This window comes from Pan troglodytes, chromosome 16 (genome assembly GCF_028858775.2).
Source record: "Pan troglodytes isolate AG18354 chromosome 16, NHGRI_mPanTro3-v2.0_pri, whole genome shotgun sequence".
Taxonomy (NCBI): domain Eukaryota; kingdom Metazoa; phylum Chordata; class Mammalia; order Primates; family Hominidae; genus Pan; species Pan troglodytes.
The window spans coordinates 34,208,028-34,231,163 of NC_072414.2; the positions used below are offsets into that span (position 1 = coordinate 34,208,028).

At 39.3% G+C, this 23,136-nt stretch overlaps 1 protein-coding gene across 7 annotated transcripts in view; it reads right to left on the reverse strand.

Moving 5' to 3' along the window:
* TMEM87A (transmembrane protein 87A) overlaps positions 1–23,136 on the reverse strand; it is a 62,692-nt gene that overhangs the window by 28,247 nt on the left and 11,309 nt on the right. For all 7 annotated transcript variants that reach the window (NM_001243054.3, XM_054666745.1, XM_063793978.1 and 4 more), the window contains exons 5-8: positions 22,512–22,565; positions 22,274–22,318; positions 5,356–5,473; positions 992–1,053 (exon numbers count right to left, since the gene is read on the reverse strand). In NM_001243054.3, coding sequence (NP_001229983.1) covers positions 992–1,053; positions 5,356–5,473; positions 22,274–22,318; positions 22,512–22,565 — 279 coding nt within the window. The remainder of the gene's footprint in view (positions 1–991; positions 1,054–5,355; positions 5,474–22,273; positions 22,319–22,511; positions 22,566–23,136) is intronic.

The window sequence follows — 23,136 nt, forward strand, 5'->3', positions numbered from 1 at the left end:
TATCCATTATCATGCCACTGCACTCCAGCCTGGGAGACAGAGTGAGACTCTCTTTTTTTTTTTTTTTTTTAAAGAAGGAGCTATTTCAGCTCACGATCTAAAATTATATAGATGAAGACAACACTGAAGAAGAAAAATGGCATGATGATTAGGATACATCTAGAGGCAAGGAAACACAACAAAATAGGAAAACTATTAAAGGGAAAGGAAGAAGAGAATAATCATGAACAAAGAAAATTGAAAATATATTAAGGATATTCTGAGACACAGATGTATGTGCACACATACATGTATGTGCACACATACATGTATGTGCACACATACACACATACACACACAAAATGAAGAGAAGGGAGCTTCATCATTTTGTTAATTTTTTGTTTTTGAGACAGTTTCACTCTGTCGCCCAGGCTGGAGTGCAGTGGCACGATCTCAGCTCACAGCAGCCTCTGTCTCCTGGGTTCAAGCAATTCTGCTTTAGCCTCCCGAGTAGCTGGGACTACAGGCGCCTACCACCACGCCCAGCTAATTTTTGTATTTTTAGTAGAGATGGGGTTTCACCATGTTGGCCAGGCTGGTCTCAAACTCCTGACCTCAAGTGATCTGCCCACCTCAGCTTCCCAAAATGTTGGGATTACAGGCATGAGCCAGGGCACCCAGCCTCTTTTAGTTAATGTAAGTGGGATCAGAAATGATAGAGTTGTAGTAAAAAGTGCCCCACTATGCATCCTAGAGAGAATGTGAGATGATCTTTGAGGTATTTCCACAGGTCACTGACCCCTTCATTATATGGATAAGAAAATGAGGCACACAAGGGTATACTGACTCTCTCAAAGTCCCAGTCTAATAAGAAATAAATCCAGGACTACAAGCAACATTTTCTCAATTGCATAGGAACAATTCATTAAAAAGAATACTGCCACAAAACATGGGACAATCTTTGAACCCAAAACCATCCAACACTGAGGTTAAATAATATAAAGTCACTTACAATCATCAAGGGATAGTCTTCAAGTGTGAGGTATTCATAGGGACCCTTCACTTCAACAGTCACTGCCAAAACAGAGTCCTCAGAATTAATTTACAGGATGCAGAAATTAAACAAAAATATTGCCTAATATTTGTTTAATGAAATTAGTAAGAATTTCATTGGGTCATTTACTTTTAGGCACTTCAATCCTGGTCAATACTACATTATATTTGTACAGCACTTGGAAAGTCATTAAGTGTTCTCATAGTTCATGCTGTGTCCTGCACAGGTTTCCATGCCTCCACCATAGTCTGAAGTGGGAAGGCTCTTTTGTTTCCATATTCACATCTTAAAAAAGACTAGATTGAATATTTCCTCCACACAGCCTTCTCTGGCTGCCCATCTGGAACAACTCTACACATACTCTAAATTCTAAACATACTTCATATATACTTTTCCTTACAACACATCAGTAAAATATGCCTTACAGGACTTCCTTTTTACATATTGCCATCTTCTTTGTTTTCTATCTTTCCTCACCTGTACTTTCCTATTGCTTTACTATTTTTTCATGGACTCCAATTTTCTTTTATTGCTACATTCATTTATCATTTTCGGAATGAAGGCATTGGAAAAAAACTTAAAAATTTAAATGAACTCACACAAAAAAATATACCATCCCTCATATAAGATTGAAATCTAGCTTCACAATCAGGTACCCTAGATGCTCACTCCAAAATAAAAATAACTCAAAAGTTCAGATGCTTCAAGGCAAAGCTCCATCCAATAAACATAGAATTGAACTTCCCCAAAACCTGCTAGTTAACATTTTTCAAAGAATTTGTTAATAACAAAGTGTTTAATGAGACAGATAAAGTAACAGTAATAACATAAATCTGAAAGACATATTTGCCTTAGTAAAGCAAACATTGACTAATTTTAAGATTATCTGTAATTTAAAAAACTATTTCAAGATGGACTATTTTATTATTGTATTGATAAAATAATTTGGATAAATTCTAGGCATAATTAATAAATAAAAATCTGACTTGAGTGGTGATCATCCCTAGAGACAGACTAATAACTGTTCATTCAACAAAAATTCCCTACTAGCTTCTGATATACCATTATTTAAAGTAAACTACATCCAATACTTACATGAAAAAAAGAGCATTCCATAAGAGCAATTATAAAAATTTCAGAGCAGAACGATTATTAAATCTATACCTTCCTAATTCAATAAAAGAGTAAACAAAATAATTAGTAAATACTTGGATCATATTCTTTGCTTACTCTATGCCTTGGTCAGCAAAATACAGCACATGGGCCAAATCTGGCCACCAGTTTTTTCTGTTAATAAAGTTTTATTGGAACACAGCCACATCCACTCATTTACATATTGTCTACTGCTGCCTCTGCACCACCTCGCAGAGTTGGGTAGTTATAATAGAGAAAATATTTACTACCTGACTCTTTAAGAAAAAAATCTGCTAGCCCCTGCTCTATGCTAAAGTATACATTTACTAAGCACTTATTATTTGACAGGCCTATGGAAAACACAGCAGACAGAAACATGAGTAAGATGTTTTCTGCCATCAAATGGGTAACCACCTTGCAGGGGAGAGGGAGTTGACAAGCTACATAGAGAACTATCCCTCTCAGCCAGACTAGAAGGATAAGTAGAGAACTATCCCTCTCAGCCAGACTAGAAGGATAAGTATGTATTTTCCAGAACAAAGTAAAAAGCCTTCTAGGTAGAGGAAATAACATGAACAAAACAGCTGTGAAAATGTGTGGTATATTTAAAGAACAAATATAGTCTGAGACTGCATATAATACCATATAGTAGTGGTGTTTTGACATAAGGCAGCAAAAGGTAAACTGGGACCAGTTGTAAAGAGTTTTATAAACCTTGCTGCAAAATGTAGACATTTTATAGGCAATGCGGAGCCATTAAAGGTTTCAATGAAGGGAAGAAAAATGATAAAACTGTATTAGTGATGATGTATCTTCTCCATTCCAAAAAAAGACGGGTATTTTTAAAATGAAAAAACAAGGCCAGGTGCGGCGGCTCACACCTGTAATCCCAGCACATTGTGAGGCCAAGGCGGGCAGATTACTTGAAGTCAGGAGTTCAAGACCAGCCTGGCCACCATGGTGAAACTAAAAATACAATCTACTAAATAAAAATCCAGTAGATTTAATAATTTAGCAGATAAATAATAATTTAGTAGGTTGTAAAAACACAATCTACTAAAAATACAAAAATTAGCTAGGTGTGATGGTGCAGGCCAGTAATCCCAGCTACTTGGGAGGCTGAGGCAGCAGAAACACTTGAATCCAGGAGGCAGAGGTTGCAATGAGTCAAGATCACGCCACTGCACTCCAGCCTGGGTGACAAGAGTGAGACTCTATCTCAAAAAGAAAAAGAAAAAAACAAAAAAGGATATAAGCTCAAAAACAAGACAGACATTTCCAAGAATCAAAACAGAAACTCAAAACAGTGCACGAGGCCGACTCCATGATCATGTTGGGCTCTTGGGCCAAAAGCAGGTTATGGTAGTTGGAAGTGCTGTCCCTATGGGATCTATGGTAGTTGGAAGTACACTACCAATGTACTATGGTAGTACATGGGATCATTGAAGCTAGTAGGTTTCAAAGAAAAAGAAGAGGGACCAGAGCCAGGCTGGATGCATGAAGAAGCTGAAGTAGGGTGGAATACAGCTTCTCTTCCAACCTTTTCAAAGAAAGAAGGTTGCAAATGAACACTGGAAACTGTGCCTTGAGACTATAATCCATTAGAAAGTCATGGGCCTAAAGAGACAGGAGGATACACATGTATGAGTGAGGGGGAGAGGGGCAGGGAGAGAGGGAGACGGAGGGAGGGAGGAGGAGGAAGAGAAAGAGAGAGAGAGAGACAGAGAGAATATGCGTGTGTGTGTCAAAACGAAGTAGTGGTATCCCAGAAGTTCAACAATGATTTAATGTTAGAAGATCAGTTAATTTAATGTATGACATTAACTTATTAAATGAGAAAGCCCATATGATCATTTAAATCGGTACAATTAAACTATTTGATAAAGCTAAGTATTCATTCTTAACATTTTTTTAAAAAAAGGAAACTATTCTCATTAAACTAGGAATAGAAAGGAACATCTTTAACCAAATGAAGAATATTTCAAAAGTTCTACAGTAAACATAGTACTTAATGGTGAAATATACCAATACAGCCAGTAAAGTCAGGAGCGAAGTACCGGTGGCTGCCATCATTGTTTCTATTCCATATTCTGCTTAAGAAAGCAGGGTAGGAAAGGGCCAGGCACGGCGGCTCACCCCTGTAATCCCAGCCCTTTGGGAGGCCAAGGCAGGCGGATCACAAGGTCAGGAGATCGAAACCATCCTGGCTAACACGGTGAAACCCCGTCTCCACTAAAAAATACAAAAAAATTAGCTGGGTGTGGTGGCGGGCGCCTGTAGTCCCAGCTACTTCGGAGACTGAGGCAGGAGAATGGCGTGAACCCAGGAGGCGGAGCTTGCAGTGAGCCGAGATTGCACCACTGCACTCTACCCTGGGCGACAGAGCGAGATTCCGTCTCAAAAATAAATAAATGAATGAATAAATAAATAAATAAATAAATAAATAAATAAATAAATGGAAAGCAGGGGAGGAAAGGAAATTGCAAAAACACAAAGAAGAAACAAGGGGGAAACCACAGGAAATAAGACCAGTTAGGAAGTTCTTGCAAATTCCGGGTAAAAGATGATGACTCTATGAACTAGGCAGCAACCTTGGAAAGGAGAACACTTAAATTCTTGAGACATTAAAAACTACCAATGTTAATTAATTTTTTTTTTTTTTTTTTTTTTTTGAGAACAAGAACGAAAGTTCTTGTTGCCCAGGCTGGAGTGGAATGGCGCGATCTCGGCTCACCACAACCTCCATCTCCCGGGTTCAAGTGATTCTCCTGCCTCAGCCTCCCGAGTAGCTGGGATTACAGGCATGTGCCACCACACCGAGCTAATTTTGTATTTTTAGTAGAGACGGGGTTTCTCCATGTTGGTCAGGCTGGTCTTAAAACTCCCGACCTCATGTGATCTGCCTGCCACGGCCTCCCAAAGTGCTAGGATTACAGGCATGAGCCACTGCGCCCGGCCAATGTTAATTAATTTAAAATTTCCTTATCTCTGGCTTGGTGACCAAGTTTTGACAATTCTAGTTCAGAATACTGAAAACATGTTACTAACTAAAAATTTTAAAAGCAGGAGTGTCAAATGAAGGAAATAGAAATCTGATACCTGTAATACCTAATAAAAAAGCATATGTGAAGTACATGAATGACATAACCAGATAATAACATAACCATTAAAAAAAAAACTGAACTTACTGGTAAAAAGATTACTCAGTGAATTTTCTTTTGATGATTCCTTTGAGGATGAAATGCCAATATGTACAATAAAAATGTATGGTGCATCTTGCCAAGTTTGCAATGGTTCATGCATTGCCTAGAAAGGGAAAAGGGCATCACATCTGTAAATCTTAAGAATTAAGAGCACAAATTAATAATACAATATGCAAATTTTGCTCCAGAATGTGCCCAGAAATATGGTAAAGTCCTTCTCTTTCATTCATTGAAACATTAGGCACAACAAACCAAACAAGCCTAGTGCATAAAGTAGGCTAGATTATGAATTACTAAAAGGCAAGATACCATGTCTTGTACACAAAAATCACATTTAACATATTTTTTTAATGAGGAAATCCCCAACTAAAATCACTAACTTAATCTCTGTTTAACTAAGCCATACTAGGATACTAGTTTGTGTTTTATGCAGACATTACAAAGGAATTTAAATAATTATTTAAATCACCTTAAACAAAACTTAAGGATGGTATCGTAAAATGAATTCTAATCACCAATTCCTGAATCTAATCCCTTTGTTCAACATGCTTCCCAAGAATATCAGAATTTCTGCTGACATGGTCTCACATTTATATCAAAAATTTAACCTTGAGCTAGTCTATGTGGTAAGCAAGAGTCACTACCCCTCAAAGTCAAGGAAGACAAATTAACAGTCTCCAAGTCCTTGATTTTGAGGGGTAGTGACTCTTGCTTTGCACATAGAATAGAGTCTTCACAAACAGAAGACTAAGACACAATGATAAAGAGGAACACAGAAAATAACTGGTTTCTTCTTCCTTGGAATTGCAATTTACTACCATCTGGTCTTAAAAGGAGAAACGTTTATCCAGAGATCTCTGGGTAAGCTTCTATGATCTGTGAACCCCCCAAAATGAATAGCTGATTTTTTATGTTTATGCATTTTCCTGTGGAGCCATAGTTCTCCTCAAATGGTTAAAATATCCTACAACCAAGAAAAGGCTTAGTTCAAAAATTATATTCCATGATAAAAATCCATGTCAAACAAAGCAGACTAAACAATTCTCCAGATATCCATTTACTAGGTTATCTTAGTAAAATTTAAGAATATAAATGCCTTCCTAATTAATACACTGATTTATCTCCACCTAATAGTCTCTGACGAGACTCACGACCAATTTGTGAGAAAACTTTGCAGCTTCAAAGTTATGGGTAATACATGTCTGCTTAGCCATAATTACAAAACCTTTCCTGAACTTACTCATCAACCTATAAAATGCTGGTGTAATAACCTGCTCTATTAATTATATATGTCTTAAAACCACCTCTTACAAATTCTAAAATAAATTGATCAACTCTCATATTCCAGGATTTGAGAAAGTTTATATTTAACTCTGGAATGCAGAGATTCTGACCCTGTAAAAATAACATTTATATGCCAGATAACTCTGTTAAGCATATGACATTTATTACTTTTTTTTTTTTTTTTTTTTTTTTGAGGCAGAGTCTCGCTCCATCGCCCAGGCAGGAGTACAGTAGTGCAGTCTCGGCTCACTGTGACGTCCGCCTCCCGGGTTCAAGCAATTCTCCTGCCTCAGCCTCCCAAGGAGCTGGGATTATAGGCGCATGACACCACACCCAGCTAATTTTTTTTTTTTTGTATTTTTGGTAGAGATGGGGTTTCGCCATGTTGGCCAGCCTGGTCTCGAACTCCTGATCTCAGGTGATCCACCCACCTTGGCCTCCCTAAGTGCTAGGATTAAGGTGTGAGCTACTACGCCCCGGCCCATTTACTACATTTTTACATCCTCACAGCAGCCCTATCAGATAGGTATTATTATTAACTCCTTTGTAAACTAAGGTAAATTTTACACAACATAAAATTCACAATTTTAATGCGTATAAATCAATGGTATGTGGTACAAGCACAATGATGTGCAAATATCACCTCTATCTAGTTCCAAAACATTTTCATCAACCGAAATGGAGACCCTGTACTCATTAAGCAGTAGCTCCCCATTTCTTCCTCCTCTCACCACTTGCAAGTACTTATTTACTTCCTGTCTCCATGGAGTCATCTATTATGGTCATTTCATATAAATGTGTCTAGCTTCTCTCACTTAACATAATGTTTTCAGGGTTCATCTATATTGCTGTATGTATCAGTGCTTCATTTATTTTTTTCTTTTTGAGTTGAAGGAATTGGCAAATATTTTATTGATCATGGTTAACTGTTTTCTAAGTACTGAGACCCAAGTTTTGTTTTTTTTTTTTATACCTTAAGTTCTAGGGTACATGTGCACAACGTGAAGGTTTGTTACATAGGTATGCATGTGCCATGTTGGTTTGTTGCACCCATTAACTCGTCATTTACATTAGGTATTTCTCCTAATTGTATCCCTCACCCAGCCCCCGACCCGAGGACAGGCCCCATTGTGTGATGTTCCCCGCCCTGTGTCCAAGTGTTCTCATTGTTCAATTCCCACCTATGAGTGAGAACATGTGGTGTTTGGTTTTCTGTCCTCAAGAGTTTGCTCAGAATGATGCTTTCCAGCTTCATCCATGTCCCTACAAAGGACATGAGCTCATCCTTTTTTATGGCTGCACAGTATTCCATGGTGTATATGTGCCACATTATCTTAATCCAGTCTATCATTGATGGACATTTGGGTTGGTTCCAAGTCTTTGCTATTGCAAACAGTGCTGCAATAAACATACGTGTGCATGTGTCTTTATACTAGCATGATTTATAATCATTTGGGTGTATACCCAGTAATGGGATGGCTGGGTCAACTGGTATTTCTAGTTCTAGATCCTTGAGGAATTGCCATACTGTCTTCCACAATGGCTGAACTAGTTTACACCCCCACCAACAGTGTAAAAGTGTTCCTATTTCTCCACATCCTCTCCAGCACCTGTTGTTTCCTGACTTTTTACTGATCACCATTCTAACTGGCATGAGATGGTATCTCATTGTGGTTTTGATTTGCATTTCTCTGATGACCAGTGATGATGAGCATTTTTTCATGCGTCTGTTGGCTGCATAAATGTCTTCTTCTGAAAAGTGTCTGTTCATATCCTTTGTCCACTTTTTGATGGGGTTGATTTTTTCTTGTAAATTTGTTTAAGTTCTTCATAGATTCTGGATATTAGCCCTTTGTCGGATGGGTGAATTGTAAAAATTTTCTCCTATTCTGCAGGTTGCCTGTTCACTCTGATGGTAGTTTCTTTTGCTGTGCAGAAGCTCTTTAATTAGATCTATCTATTTTGGCTTTTGTTGCCATTGCTTTTGGTGTTTCAGTCATGAAGTCCTTCCCTATGCCTATGTTCTGAATGGTATTGCCTAGGTTTTCTTCTAGGGATTTTATGGTTTTAGGTCTAACATTTAAGTCTTTAATCCATCTTGAATTAATTTTTATATGAGGTGTAAGGAAGGGATCCAGTTTCAGTTTTCTACATATGGCTATCCAGTTTTCCCAGCACCATTTATTAAATAGGGAATCCTTTTCCCATTTCTTGTTTTTGTCAGGTTTGTCAAAGATCAGATGGTTGTAAATGTGTGGTGTTATTTCTGAGGCCTCTGTTCTGTTCCATTGGTCTATATGTCTGTTTTGGTACCAGTACCATGCTGTTTTGGTTACTGTAGCCTTGTAGTATAGTTTGAAGTCAGGTAGCATGATGCCTCCAACTTTGTTCTCTTTGCTTAGGATTGTCTTGGCAATGTGGGCTCTTTTTTGGTTCCATATGAACTTCAAAGTATTTTTTCCAATTCTGTGAAGAAAGTCATTGGTAGCTTGACGGGGATGGCATTGAATCTATAAATTACCTTGGGCAGTAAGGCCATTTTCACAATATTGATTCTTCCTATCCATGAGCACGGAATGTTCTTCCATTTGTTTGTGTCCTCTTTTATTTCTTTGAGCAGTGGTTTGTAGTTCTCCTTGAAGAGGTTCTTCACATCCCTTGTAAATTGGATTCCTAGGTATTTTATTCTCTTTGTAGCAATTGTGAATGGGACTTCACTCATGATTTGGCTGTTTGTTTGTTATTGGTGTACAGGAATGCTTGTGATTTTTGCATATTGATTTTGTATCCTGAGACTTTGCTGAAGTTGCTTATCAGCTTAAGGAGATTTTGGGCTGAGATGATGGGGTTTTCTAAATATACAATCATGTCATCTGCAAACAGGGACAATTTGACTTCCTCTTTTCCTAATTGAATACACTTTCTTTCTTTCTCTTGCCTGATTGCCCTGGCCATTACTTCCAACACTATGTTGAACAGGAGTAGTGAGAGAGGACATCCCTGTCTTCTGCCAGTTTTCAAAGGGAATGCTTCCAGTTTTTGCCCATTCAGTATGATATTGGCTGTGGGTTTGTCATAAATAGCTCTTATTATTTTGACATACGTTCCATCAATACTTAGTTTATTGAGAGTTTTTAGCATGAAGGGCTGTTGAATTTTGTCAAAGGCCTTTTCCACATCTATTGAGATAATCATGTGATTTTTTTGTCTTTGGTTCTGTTTATGTGATGGATTACGTTTATTGATTTGCATATGTTGAACCACCCTTGCATCCCAGGGATGAAGCCAACTTGATCTTGGTGGACATGCTTTTTGATGTGCTGCTGGATTCGGTTTGCAAGTATTTTATTGAGGATTTTTGCATCGATGTTCATCAGGGATAGTGGTCTAAAACTCTTTTTTTTGTTGTGTCTCTGCCAGGCTTTGGTATCAGGATGATGCTGGCCTCATAAAATGAGTTAGGGAGGATTCCCTCTTTTTCTATTGATTGGAATAGTTTCAGAAGGAATGGTACCAGCTCCTCTTTGTACCTCTGGTAGAATTCGGCTGTGAATCCATCTGGTCCTGGACTTATTTTAATTGGTAGGCTATTAATTACTGCCTCAATTTCAGAACCTGTTATTGATCTATTCAGAGATTCAACTTCTTCCTAGTTTAGTCTTGGGAGGGTCTATGTGTCCAGGAATTTATCCATTTCTTCTAGATTTTCTAGTTTATTTGTGTGGAGATGTTTATAGTATTCTCTGATGGTAGTTTGTATTTCTGTGGGATCAGTAGTGATATCCCCTTTATCATTTTTTATTGCATCTATTTGATTCTTCTCTCTTTTCTTCTTTATTAGTCTTGCTAGAGGTCTATTTGATTGATCTTTTCAAAAAACCAGTTCCTGGATTCATTGATTCTTTTGAAAGGTTTTTTGTGTCTCTAAGTCCATCAGTTCTGCTCTCATCTTAGTTATTTCTTGTCTTCCAGTAGCTTTTGAATTTGTCTGCTCTTGCTTCTCTAGCTCTTTTAATTGTGATGTTAGGGTGTTGATTTTAGATCTTTCCTGCTTTCTCTTGTGGGCATTTAGTGCTATAAATTTCCCTCTACACACTGCTTTAAATGTGTCCCAGAGATTCTGGTATGTTGTGTCTTTGTTCTCATTGGTTTCAAAGAACATCTTTATTTCTGCTTTCATTTTGTTATTTATCCAGCAGTCATTCAGAAGCAGCTTGTTCAGTTTCCATGTATTTGTGCGGTTTTGAGTGAGCTTCTTAATGCTGAGTTCTAATTTGATTGCACTGTCGTCTGAGAGACGGTTGTGACTTCTTTTACATTTGTTGATGAGTGCTTTACTTCCAACTATGTGGTCAATTTTGGAATAAGTGTGATGTGGTGCTGAGAAGAATGTACATTCTGCTGATTTGGGGTGGAAAGTTCTGCAGATGTCTATTAGGTCTGCTCGGTGCAGAACTGAGTTCAAGTCCTGGATATCCTTGTTAACCTTCTGTCTCGTTGATCTAATATTGACAGTGGGGTGTTAAAGTCTCCCATTATTATTGTGTGCGAGTCTAAGTCTCTTTGTAGGTCTCTAAGGACTTGCTTTACGAATCTGGGTGCTCCTGTATTGGGTGCACATATATTTAGGATAGTTAGCTCTTCTTGTTGAATTGACCCCTTTACCATTATGTAATGGCCTTGTCTCTTTTGATCTTTGTTGGTTTAAAGTCTGTTTTATCAGAGACTAGAATTGCAACCCCTGCTTTTTCTTTTGCTTTCCATTTGCTTGGTAAATCTTCCTCCATCCCTTTATTTTGAACCTATGTTTGTCTCTGCACATGAGATGGGTATCCTGAATACAGCACACCAATGGGTCTTGACTCTTTATCCAATTTGCCAGTCTGTGTCTTTTAATTGGGGCATTTAGCCCGTCTACATTTAAGGTTAATATTGTTATGTGTGAATTTGATCCTGTCATTATGATACTAGTGGGTTATTTTGCCCGTTGGTTGATGCAGTTTCTTCCTAGCATCGATGGTCTTTACAATTTGGCATGTTTTTGCAGTGGCTGGTACTGGTTGTTCCTTTCCACGTTTAGTGCTTCCTTCCGGAACTCTTGTAGGGCAGGCCTGGTGGTGACAAAATCTCTCAGCATTTGCTTGTCTGTAAAGGATTTTATTTCTCCTTCACTTATGAAGCTTAGTTTGGCTGGATATGAAATTCTGGATTGAAAATTATTTAAGAATGTTGAATATTGGCCCCCACTAACAGATTCTCTGTTAGTCTGATGGCCTTCCCTTTGTGGGTAACCCGACCTTTCTCTCTGGCTGCCCTTAACATTTTTTTCCTTCATTTCAACCTTGGTGAATCTGACAATTATGTGTCTTGGGGTTGCTCTTCTTGAGGAGTATCTTTGTGGTGTTCTCTGTATTTCCTGAATTTGAATGTTGGCCTACCTTGCTAGGTGGGGGAAGTTCTCCTAGATAATATCCTGAAGAGTGTTGTCCAGCTTGGTTCCATTCTCCCCATCACTTTCAGGTACACCAATCAGATGTAGCTTTGGCCTTTTCACACAGTCCCATATTTCTTGGAGGCTTTGTTCATTTCTTTTTACTCTTTTTTTCTCTAAACTTCTCTTCTCGCTTCATTTCATTCATTTGATTTTCAATCACTGATACCCTTTCTTCCACTTGATCGAATCAGCTACTGAAGCTTATGCATGCATCACATAGTTCTTGTGCCATGGTTTTCAGCTCCATCAGGTCATTTAAGGTCTTCTCTACACTGTTTATTCTAGATAGCCATTCATCTACTCTTTTTTCAAGGTTTTTAGCTTCCTTGTGATGGGTTTGAACATCCTCCTTTAGCTCAGAGAGGTTTGTTATTACCGACCTTCTGAAGCCTACTTCTCTCAACTCGTCAAATTCATTCTCTGTCCAGCTTTGTTCCGTTGCTCGCGGGGAGCTGCAATCCTTTGGAGGAGAAGAGGTGCTGTGGTTTTTAGAATTTTCAGCTTTTCTGCTCTGGTTTCTCCCCATCTTTGTGGTTTTATCTACCTTTGGTCTTTGATGTTGGTGACCTACAGATGGGGTTTTGGTGTGGATGTCCTTTTTATTGATGTTGATGCTATTCTTTTCTGTTTGTTAGTTTTCCTTCTAAGAGTCAGGTCCCTCAGCTGCAGGTCTGTTGGAGTTTGCTGGAGGTCCACTCCACACCCTGTTCGCCTGGTTATCACCAGAGGAGGCTGCAGAACAGCAAATATTGTTGCCTGATCCTTCCTCTGGAAGCTTCGTCTCAGAGGGACACCCAGATGTATGAAGTGTCAGTTGGCCCCTACTGGGAGGTGTCTCCCAGTTAGGCTACATGGGTGTCAGGGACCCACTTGAGGAGGCAGTCTGTCCATTCTCAGAGCTCAAACACTGTGCTGGGAGAACCACTGCTCTCTTCAGAGCTGTCAGACAGGGACGTTTAAGTCTTCAGAAGTTTCTGCTGCCTTTTGCTCAGCTATGCCCTGCCCCCAGAGGTGGAGTCTACAGAGGCAGGCAGGCCTCACTGAGCTGTGGTGGGCTCCACCCAATTCGAACTTCCTGGCCGCTTTTTTACCTACTCAAGCCTCAGCAATGGCGATGCCCCTTCCCCAGCCTGGCTGCCACCTCACGGTTCGATTTGGGACTGCTGCACTAGCAGTGAGCAAGGCTCCGTGGGCGTGGGACCCGCTGAGCCTGGTATGGGATATAATCTCATGGTGTGCCGTTTGCTAAAACTGTTGGAAAAATGCAGTATTAAGGTGGGAGTGTCCCAATTTTCCCGGTACAGTCTGTCATGGCTTCCCTTGGCTAGGAAAGGGAAATCCCCCGACCCCTTGCGCTTCCTGGGTGAGGCGATGTCCCGCCCTGCTTCGGCTTGCCCTCCGTGGGCTGCACCCACTGTCCAACCAGTCCCAGTGAGATGAACCAGGTACCTCAGTTGGAAATGCAGAAATCACCCGTCTTCTGTGTCGATCACGCTGGGAGCTGTAGACGGAGCTGTTCCTATTTGGCCATCTTGGAATCCAGCTCCCATTCATTTTTACAGATGAATGATATTCCATTTTATGAACATACAACATTTTACTTTTTCATTCCTGCTTGTAGTTTGAGATTTGTGAGCCTCTCAATCTTTCTGAAATTCATACTTTCATCAAATTTGGGAAGTTTTTGGGCATTATTCCTTCAAATATTCTTCCCATACCTTTCTCCCTCTCTTCTCCCTCTGATGAATTCCTATTATGTGGATGTTGATACACTTGAGGGTGTCCCATAGGTCTCTCAGGCTCGTCTTCATTCTTTTTATCATTTTTATCTCTATGTTCTCCTGGTTTCCTTTACTTTCTTCATCCATGGTTTTTTTATTTTTAGCTCTTTGAGTATATTTAAGACAGTTCACTTAAAATCTTTGGTCTGGTAAGTCTAATGCTGAGGCTTCCTCTTCAAAGCATGTATATTTTTTTAATCCTGTAAATATGCCATACGTTGTTTCTGTGCATGCTTCATAATTTTCCACTGAAAACTGAATGTTATAAAGTGGCAACTCTGGAAACCACAATCTGCCCCCTCCTTGGGGTTTGTTAGCTGGTAATAATAATATGGGTTATGTCTCTTTTGCTTAGTAAGTTTTCTAAACCATTTTTGTAAAGTCTGCATTCTTAGACCTGTGTGGCTACTGGAATCTATATTCCTTTAGCTTAGTGGTCAGCTAGTGTTTTGACAAAGAGTTCTTAAACACCAGGAGCCAAAGACGAAAAAGAACAGAATATCCTCCCAATCTCTGCACCCTGGTGCAATCCTTCAATGCTTAGCTGGGCCAATTAAAGCCATTCCTTATTCTTCACTTTTTGCTTGTACAGAGCCTGAAGGTCAGCCAGAATGAAAGCTTAGGGTCATCTAAGGTCTTTTCTGATCGTATGTCCAGTCCTGAGAATATATATGGCTTTCTTCATAGCTCAATATACACAGAAGCCTTAAAAAGCCTTGTTCTCCCACAAACCTCCTTTCTGGACCCTTTCTTTCTCATGCTTGACAGTCTCTCTATTGCTTATCCCCACTGTTATCCCCTTCCCTATGCACATAATACTCTGCATTCAAATGCTTTTGGCAAACAACCCAGGAAGCCACTCCAGCCCTGGGAACACTCTAAGTTGGGGAAAACAAAGTTAAGTCCTGGCAAGGTTCCTTCAGGGAGCCTCCAGGCAGGTGAAAACACACAATGGCAAGTCTTTAAGAAAAAGGTCTGTATTAGTTCCCCTGGCACCAGCAACCTGCACCACGACTGCGGGTTGCCATCTTCCTGCCTCTGAACTGGGAAGGAGGGTATGGTAAACAAATTACAATATCACTGCACTTTCTTAATGTAAAGTAGCAGCTTCTTTCTTTGTTGAACTTTTTCCTTATTAAGTTTTGGTTAGATTTCAAAGTTCTGTGAAAGTTGAATGTGATAGTTTTCAACAGCTTACTAGTTGCTTTTGTGGAGGCATGGAGACCTGGACCTCACTACTCCACAATTCTTGGTAATATCATTCCTATTAGCTCCATTTTATTATGTAAGAAACTGAAGCACAATAACATTTCCAAGGGAAATATTAAGTTGTGAAGTTGGGATTTCAAAATCTAGGACATCTGACCCGAGAGCCTGGGCTCTTAACTACCATCTCAACTATTAATTATTTTGTTCTCCATAACAAAACTATTTTTTTCTTTTTTTTTTTCTCTTTTTCACAGTCTACCACTAGCTTGTGAACAGAATTGTTTTTAAAGCACTGTCTTCATGGTATGATCTCAAAATTGTAAGTGCCCTTCAAAAGAACTTTTCAACCCCATGAGTAAGGTAATTAAAGCTACAAGTGACAATCCAGTTACTGATGCTGTCAGACAGACAGCCTACAAGAGTAGTTTTGTTCCCAAAACATTGTCTTTGATTAAGCACTGCATTGTCAAAAATACAATTGTTACAAAACTAAACATACTCTTACCATACAATCTAGCAATCATGCTCCTTGATAGTTACCCAAATGAGTTGAAAACTTATGTCCACATAAAAGCCTGGACACAAATGTTTACAACAGTTTTATCTATAATTGTTATAACTTGAAAGCAATCAAGATGTCCTTCAATAGATGAATGGATAAACTGTGATATATCCAAACAATGGAATATGATTCAGCACTAAAAAGAAATGAACTATCAAGCCACTAGAAGACATGGAGGAAACTTAAATGCATATTACTAAGTGAAAGAAGCCAATCTAAAGAGGTCACGTATTTGTACAATTCCAACTAGATGACATTCTGGAAAAGGCAAAACTATGAAGATAGTAAAAAGATCAGTGATTGCCAGGAGTTCAAGGGGAAGGGAGAGATGAACAGGCAGAGCACAGAGGATTTTTAGGCACTGAAACTATTCTGCATGATACTGCAAAGGTGAAGATGTCTTTACACATTTATCAAAATTCATACAATGTATAATGCAGAGTGAACTTTAACTATAGACTTTGATAATAACATGTCAACGTGGTTCATCAATTTTAACAGTGTGCCACAGTGGTGCAGTATGTTGACGATGGGGGAGGCTAAGTGTACAGGTATAGACACAGCATGTGGGAGGTCTCCTTTTTTTTTTTTTTTTTGAGACAGAGTCTTGCTTTATTGCTTAGACTGGAGTACAGTGGCATGATCATGGCTCACTGCAGCCTTGACCTCCTGGGCTCAAGTGATCCTCACTTCAGCCTCCCCTGTAGCGGTGACTATAGGCATGCACAACCATGCTGGGTAAATTGGGGGTTTTGTTTTTTTTTAAGACGGAGTTTTGCTCTTGTCGCCCAGGCTGGAATGCAATGGCGCGATCTTGGCTCGCCGCAACCTCCACCTCCCAGGTTCAAGCCATTCTCCTGCCTCAGCCTCCCAAGTAGCTAGGATTACAGGCATGTGCCACCATGCACAGCTAATTTTATATTTTTAGTAGAAATGGTTTTCTCCACATTGGTCAGGTTGGTCTTGAACTCCTGACCTCAGGTGATCTGTCTGCCTGGGCCTCCTAAAGTGCTGGGATTACAGACGTGAGCCACCGCACCCGGCCAACTTTTGCTTTTTGTAGAGATAGGGTCTCAAATGTTTTCCAGGCTGCTCTTGAACTCCTGGGTTCAAGTGATCCTTCCACCTTGGCTTCTGAAGTGCTGCAATTATAGGCATAAGCCACTGCACTGGCCTCTCTGTACCTTTTACTCAATTCTGTTGTGAACCTAAAACTGCTCTAAACAATAAACTCTATTAATTTTTTAAAATTATGTTAAATGTATCACATTATTGCTTAAATCCAAAAAACTGAGTTAATCAAAATATTAAAGTGTTCTCTTTTATCAATATTTCCTTAGAAGGGACATGCAGAGGACCTTTCTTCCATAAACATAGATTTTTGTTTTTTTTTTTTTTAGATGGAGTCTTGCTCTGTTGCCCAGGCTGGAGTGCAACGGAATGATCTTGGCTCAATGTAATCTCCACCTCCTGGGTTCAAGGGATCCTCCCACCTCAGCCTCCCAAGTAGCTGGGATTATAGGCGTGCGCCACCACACCCAGCTAATTTTTTTTTTTTTTTTTTTTGGTATTTTTAGTAGAGATGAGGTTTCACCATGTTTGCCAGGCTGATCTCGAACTCCTGACATCAGGTGATCCACCCACCTTGGCCTCCCAAAGTGCTGGGATCACAGGTGTGAGCCACCACACCTGGCCCATAAACATATATGTTTAATCAGAGCTTTAATGAAATAGGATGGAGGTACTGAATTTGTGAGTATCCTTTTTGCTTTTTTGAGACAGAGTCTCATTTTGTCACCCAGGCTAGAGTGCAGTGGTGCAATCATGGCTCACTACAACCTCTGCTTTTTGGGCTCAAGTGATTCTCAGGCCTCATGCACCCAAGTAGCTGGGATTACAGGTGTACCCCACCACACCAAGCTAATTTTTGCATTTTTAGTAGAGATAGGGTTTTGCCATGTTGACCAGACTGGTCTCAAACCCTGGCTTCAAGTGATTCACCCACCTTGGGCCTTAAAAAGTGCTAAGATTACCACTGAACCCAGCCTGTGAATATTCTTTAAATAGGATTATAAGGTATTTGCCTTGGACCAAATTTTCAGGAAGAAAGATCAAAAGATAGATAATTCTTTCATTTCTTTTGACTATATTTTGACTAAGTATTCCTAAATATTACTTGTGGTATTCAACAGGCTCACCTTTCAGCCAGTTTTAATCACTGTAACAAGACTCAAGCCTTGAGTAGAACTCAAAGTATGCTGTGCACAGAAGACAACTGAAGAAAGCACAAGTGCCAATATCCATATAAATGAAGGTTCACCTTTGACAATAATTTTTTTGCTGTTGTTTTTGTTTTAGAGACAAGGTATGGCTCTATCGCCTAGAGTGAAGTGGTGTGACTTTGGCTCACTGCAACCTCTGCCTCCCAGACTCAAGCCATCCTCCCACTTCAGTCTCCCAAGTAGCGGGGACTACAGGTGCATGTGCCACCTTCTGGCTAATTTTTCCATTTTTTGTAGAGACGAGGTTTCACCATATTGCCCAGGGTGGTCTCAAACTCGTGAGCTCTAGCGATCTGCCTGCTGTGGCCTCCCAAGGTGCTGGGGTTACAGGCGTGAGCCACAGCGCCTGGCTTAACAATAACTTTTTAAATACAATTTACAAGAACAAATTGTTGCTTAACTAGACAAACTGCATAAAATCTATTTTAAATGATGACAGCCATTGTTTTTGTGAGGAAAGATGGAAACTCACTGCTATGGTTTAGATATCTGTCCTCTCAAATTTCATATTGAAATTTGATCCCCAATGTTTGAGGTGAATTCTAGAGAGAGGTGTTTGGGTCATGGGAGCCAATCCCTAATGAATGGCTTGGTGCCACTGTCCTTTCAGTAATGAGTTCTCCCTCTACTGGTTCCTTGATTACTAAAAAAAAATCCCACTACCTCCTCTCCTCCTCCTGCCTCTTTCCTTCTTCCTCTCTTGCCATGTGATCTGCACACACAGGCTCCCCCCTTCACCTTCCACCATGAGTAGAAACAGCCTGAAGCCCTCACTAGAAACAGATGCCGGCACCATGCTTCTTTCATAGCCCACAGAACAGTGAGCCAAATAAACCTCTTTTCTTTGTAAATTACCCAGCTCCAGGTGTCCTTTCATAGCAACATAAACAAAGACACTCACTCTCACTTTCTTGGGGCCATAAATTGCTATGAAAAAGCACCTTTAAACTGTGCATACATGTGGATCTAGCAATTCTACCTCCAGGAATTTAGCCTAAAGATTATAAATGTACACAGAAATATAGCTAGACATTATGAACATAACTTTATCCATAATAGGGGAAATTTGGGAACAACCCCAATGTTCATCAATTGGGAGTTATTAAAATCATAATAAAATGGAACACTAAGCAGCCATAAAAAGGTGAAATAGTATTCAATGTACCAATTTGGTAATAAAAAGAAAAAATTATACAATGGTATATAATATGATCTTATTTTGGTTAATATGCATGTGCTCTGTGTAATCACACCAAACTGCTAAAACTATTAGAACATAAAATTACAAAGGATTTTTACTTTTAAGTTATAGAAATAAAAACTTATCCCAATATACAATTCTTCTGAGATCAGAAAATAAAGACTTAAAAGCAAATGTAGTTAAAATATTAATCACAACACTGCATAAAATTCCAAGATAATGAAACTCATAAATGTTCAAGAACAGATAATTGAACAAATTGCAATGTACTCATACAATAAGACACTATACAAGCATTTAAGTAACAATGCAATACAATATTTACCAAACTGACGACATGTCCATGTTATATTGCTAAGCTACAAAAAAAAGTCATATAATACATACTCTAAGATTCCCTTTTTAAACTAATATAAACATGCCCATATACAAAAGACTAGGAAGATAAATATATCACTGCATGGTATTATAGATTACTATTTTCTTCATTTATGTATATCGTCTCCATTTTCATAGTGAATATATACCTATTAGTAAGAGAAAATCCAATGAATATCTTTTTTCTTTTTTTTTTTGAGATGGAATCTCACTGGTTGCCCAGGCCGGAGTGCAGTAGCGTGATCTCAGCTCACTGCAGCCTCCACCTCCCAAGTTCACGCGATTCTCCTGCCTCAGCCTCCTGAGTAGCTTGGATTACAGGTGCCCGCCACCATGAGCAACTAATTTTTGTATTTTTAGTAAAGACAAAGTTTCACCACATTGGCCAAGCTGGTCTCGAACTCCCAACCTCAAGTCATCTGCCCACCTTGGCCTCCCAAAGTGTTGGCATTACAGGTGTGAGCCACTGCACCCAGTCCTAATAGCTATCTTTTGTTTAAAAAAATTAACAAAGACTGTCATGCCTAACTTACATTCAGTTAAAATTCTGTACAAATAAAACTGGGGTTTAGGTAGTGAGAACACTTTCAGAATGGCAGAAGAAGAAGCTCTGAAAATCTACTCATCCATAAAAGCAACGAAAACACTGGCAAAAACTATCAAAATCAACTTTTGGAACTTTGGAAATTATTAAAGTCTTTCAACAATCCAAGAAATGTTTCTTCAAGAAAGCCATCTGAATCTAGGAAAGAAAAGCAAGCTTGAGATGTCTGTGTTCACCCTAATCCCATTCCTCTCTCCCAAGTTCCTTAAAACCAAAGTCCCTGAAACTGTTAACAGCTGATAAAAACAACAGCTTAGCAGCCACTAGGCAAAGGGAGTAGGGGAAGCAAACACAGAGTTTCACTCTGTTGCCTAGGCTGGAGTGCAGTGGTGTGATCTCGGCTCATTGCAGCCTCCACCTTCTGGGTTCAAGTGATTCTCCTGCTTCAGCCTCCCAAGTAGCTGGGATTACAGGCGTGCACCACCACACCTGCCTAATTTTTGTATTTTTGGTAGAGACGGCGTTTCACCATGTTGGCCAGGCTGGTGTCAAACTCCTGGCCCTCAAGTGATCTGCCCACCTAGGCCTCCCAAAGGAAAAAATACATTTGGAGGTCCCTAAAAGAATGATCACCTGAGCTGTCTGGCAAATTGCTGAAAAGCTCCATTCTCAGGGCTTGTCTTTATCTGACCTGACTCAGAGATCACCCAGTGTCAACAACCCTGTACTCAAAGCATTTGTCAAAAACATTGAACAGCAATCCTTCAAGATCACAGCTGCCTGAGGTGACCTTACCAACTGAGGCTATTAAGAGGCTGATTGGAAACTTAAAAGGAAAAATTGGAGAATGAGATGTCCATAGGAATTTTGGAAAGCTCCAAAATATTCCTGGAAATCTAGAAGCCATATGTGCAGGGCTGTGCACACATGCCCAGGGCTGTGCACAGGTCCAGGAGAGACCTGAGGAGGCCCTAATCATTCACTGGCTGATCTTAAGGTTCTGTGCAAGCAGGAAGTAAAAGTTGAGACAGAGTGTAAACTATGAAAGAAGCCAGACACAAGGCCATGTATTATATGATTCCAGTTACATAAAATGTCCAGAAAAGGCAAATACAGAGAAAGAAAATAGATTACTGATGGTCAGAGGCTGGGGGCAGGAGAAATGGGGAGTGACTGATGAGTATGGGGCTACTTTTGGGGATGAACAATTCTGGAATTAGACAGCGATTGGTGCTTGCACAACTTGAGAATACTAAAAACCACTCAATTATATGCTTTAACAACTTTAATAACAACTTTTAGGCTGGGTGCAGTGGCTCACGCCTATAATCCTAGCACTTTGGGAGGCTGAAGTGAGACGATTACTTGAGCCTAGGAGTTCTATACCAGCCTGGGCAACATGGTGAGACCCAACCCCCACAAAACATTTTTAAAAATTAGCCAGGCATGGTGGTATGTACCTGTGGCCCCAGTTACTTGGAGTCTGAGGCAGGAGGATCACTTGAGCCCAAGACATCAAGGCTGCAGGGAGCCATGTTCATACCACTGTTCTCCAGCATGGGCAAGAGTGAGACCTTGTCTCAAAAAATGAAACAAAACATAACTTCTGTAATATGTATATTATACCTTCATAAAGTTGTTATAAAACTTAAAACTTTAATCAGCTTTGTAAAAACCATAACCCAACATTGATAGCTGTCATCCTTCCTCTAAATTTTTAACTGGCGATGTTTTGAGGAATTAATTATGAATTTGAAAATAGTATCCATACAATGCATATTTATGAAAACTTAAGGCATATTTATAGCTTTAGACCTTATTTCAATTTTTCCAAACTCTCTTTCAATTATATTTTATCACAGATAATTTTAGATGAAGTTTAAGAGTTCTTATTTTTAATAAGTTTCTTCCTGTTTACAGATATTTATGGGGGGATAATTATAAAAGCAATACAGGTGTACAGTAGAAAATTCAGAAAACACAAAGAAACTAAAAATCACTCATAGTATCATCCAGAGATCCAACCATTTTTAACATTTTGGTCTATAGCTTCCAGATTTAACTTTCTTTTCAGATATTAGCATAGTATGGGAGAACAATTCAAAAATACACAAATATAAGAAAACTAAAATATGTGTTCAATGCCCCAAATCCCCAAATATACTTACGGTTTTGTCTCCAATAAAGGTAAGGTTTGTTCCATTCTCCTTAGCCTTTAAACATTAAAAAAATAATAATAATTAATTCAGAACTTCTTGTTTTTAGCTGCCCAAGTTCCTGTAGCCACTGGGGAAGCCTGCTCCCCAGGTGCAGCACTCCCTCCTTAGAGATGCAGTGAGCACAGGTATCTCCTGCACCACCAAAGTTTTTACTGCACTCTCAGAAATATATAATGAAAACAATTACCTCCTGTTTTTCTCCTAAAAGAGGCAGTCGATGCATAAAATCTCCAGAAAAGCTCTATAAAAGAAACACAAAACAAAACATTAAAGGTGTATAAATACTAGAAGAAAAGTGTAGCTCAAAATACAAAGAAATGGTTAAAACAAAACACCACACCCTAACTAGTAAATATAATAACACAGCATCAATAGACAAAACATTTCCAATTAACCACAAACAAGTGAATAAAACCCTGCTGGGAACTAGAAAATAGTATCAAACCAAAATGGCCAATCAATTTTTCTATCAGAATAATAAACATTTAAGAATGACAAAGCTTTAGATATAGGATGTATGCTTAGGATAGAAGAATCTTAGCTCATTTCCCCTCATTCTACAGATGAGTAAAATGTGGCTCAAAACTACAAAGCTTTAGACAAAGAAATAGGATTTAAACCTAATATTCTTTTTTTTTTTTTTTTTTTGAGACAGAGTCTTGCTCTGTTGCACAGGCTGGAGTGCAGTGGTGTGATCTCGGCTCACTGCAAGCTCTGCCTCCCAGGTTCACGCCATTCTCCTGCCTCAGCCTCCTGAGTAGCTGGGACTACAGGTGCCCGCCACCATGCCCGGCTAATTGTTTTTGTATTTT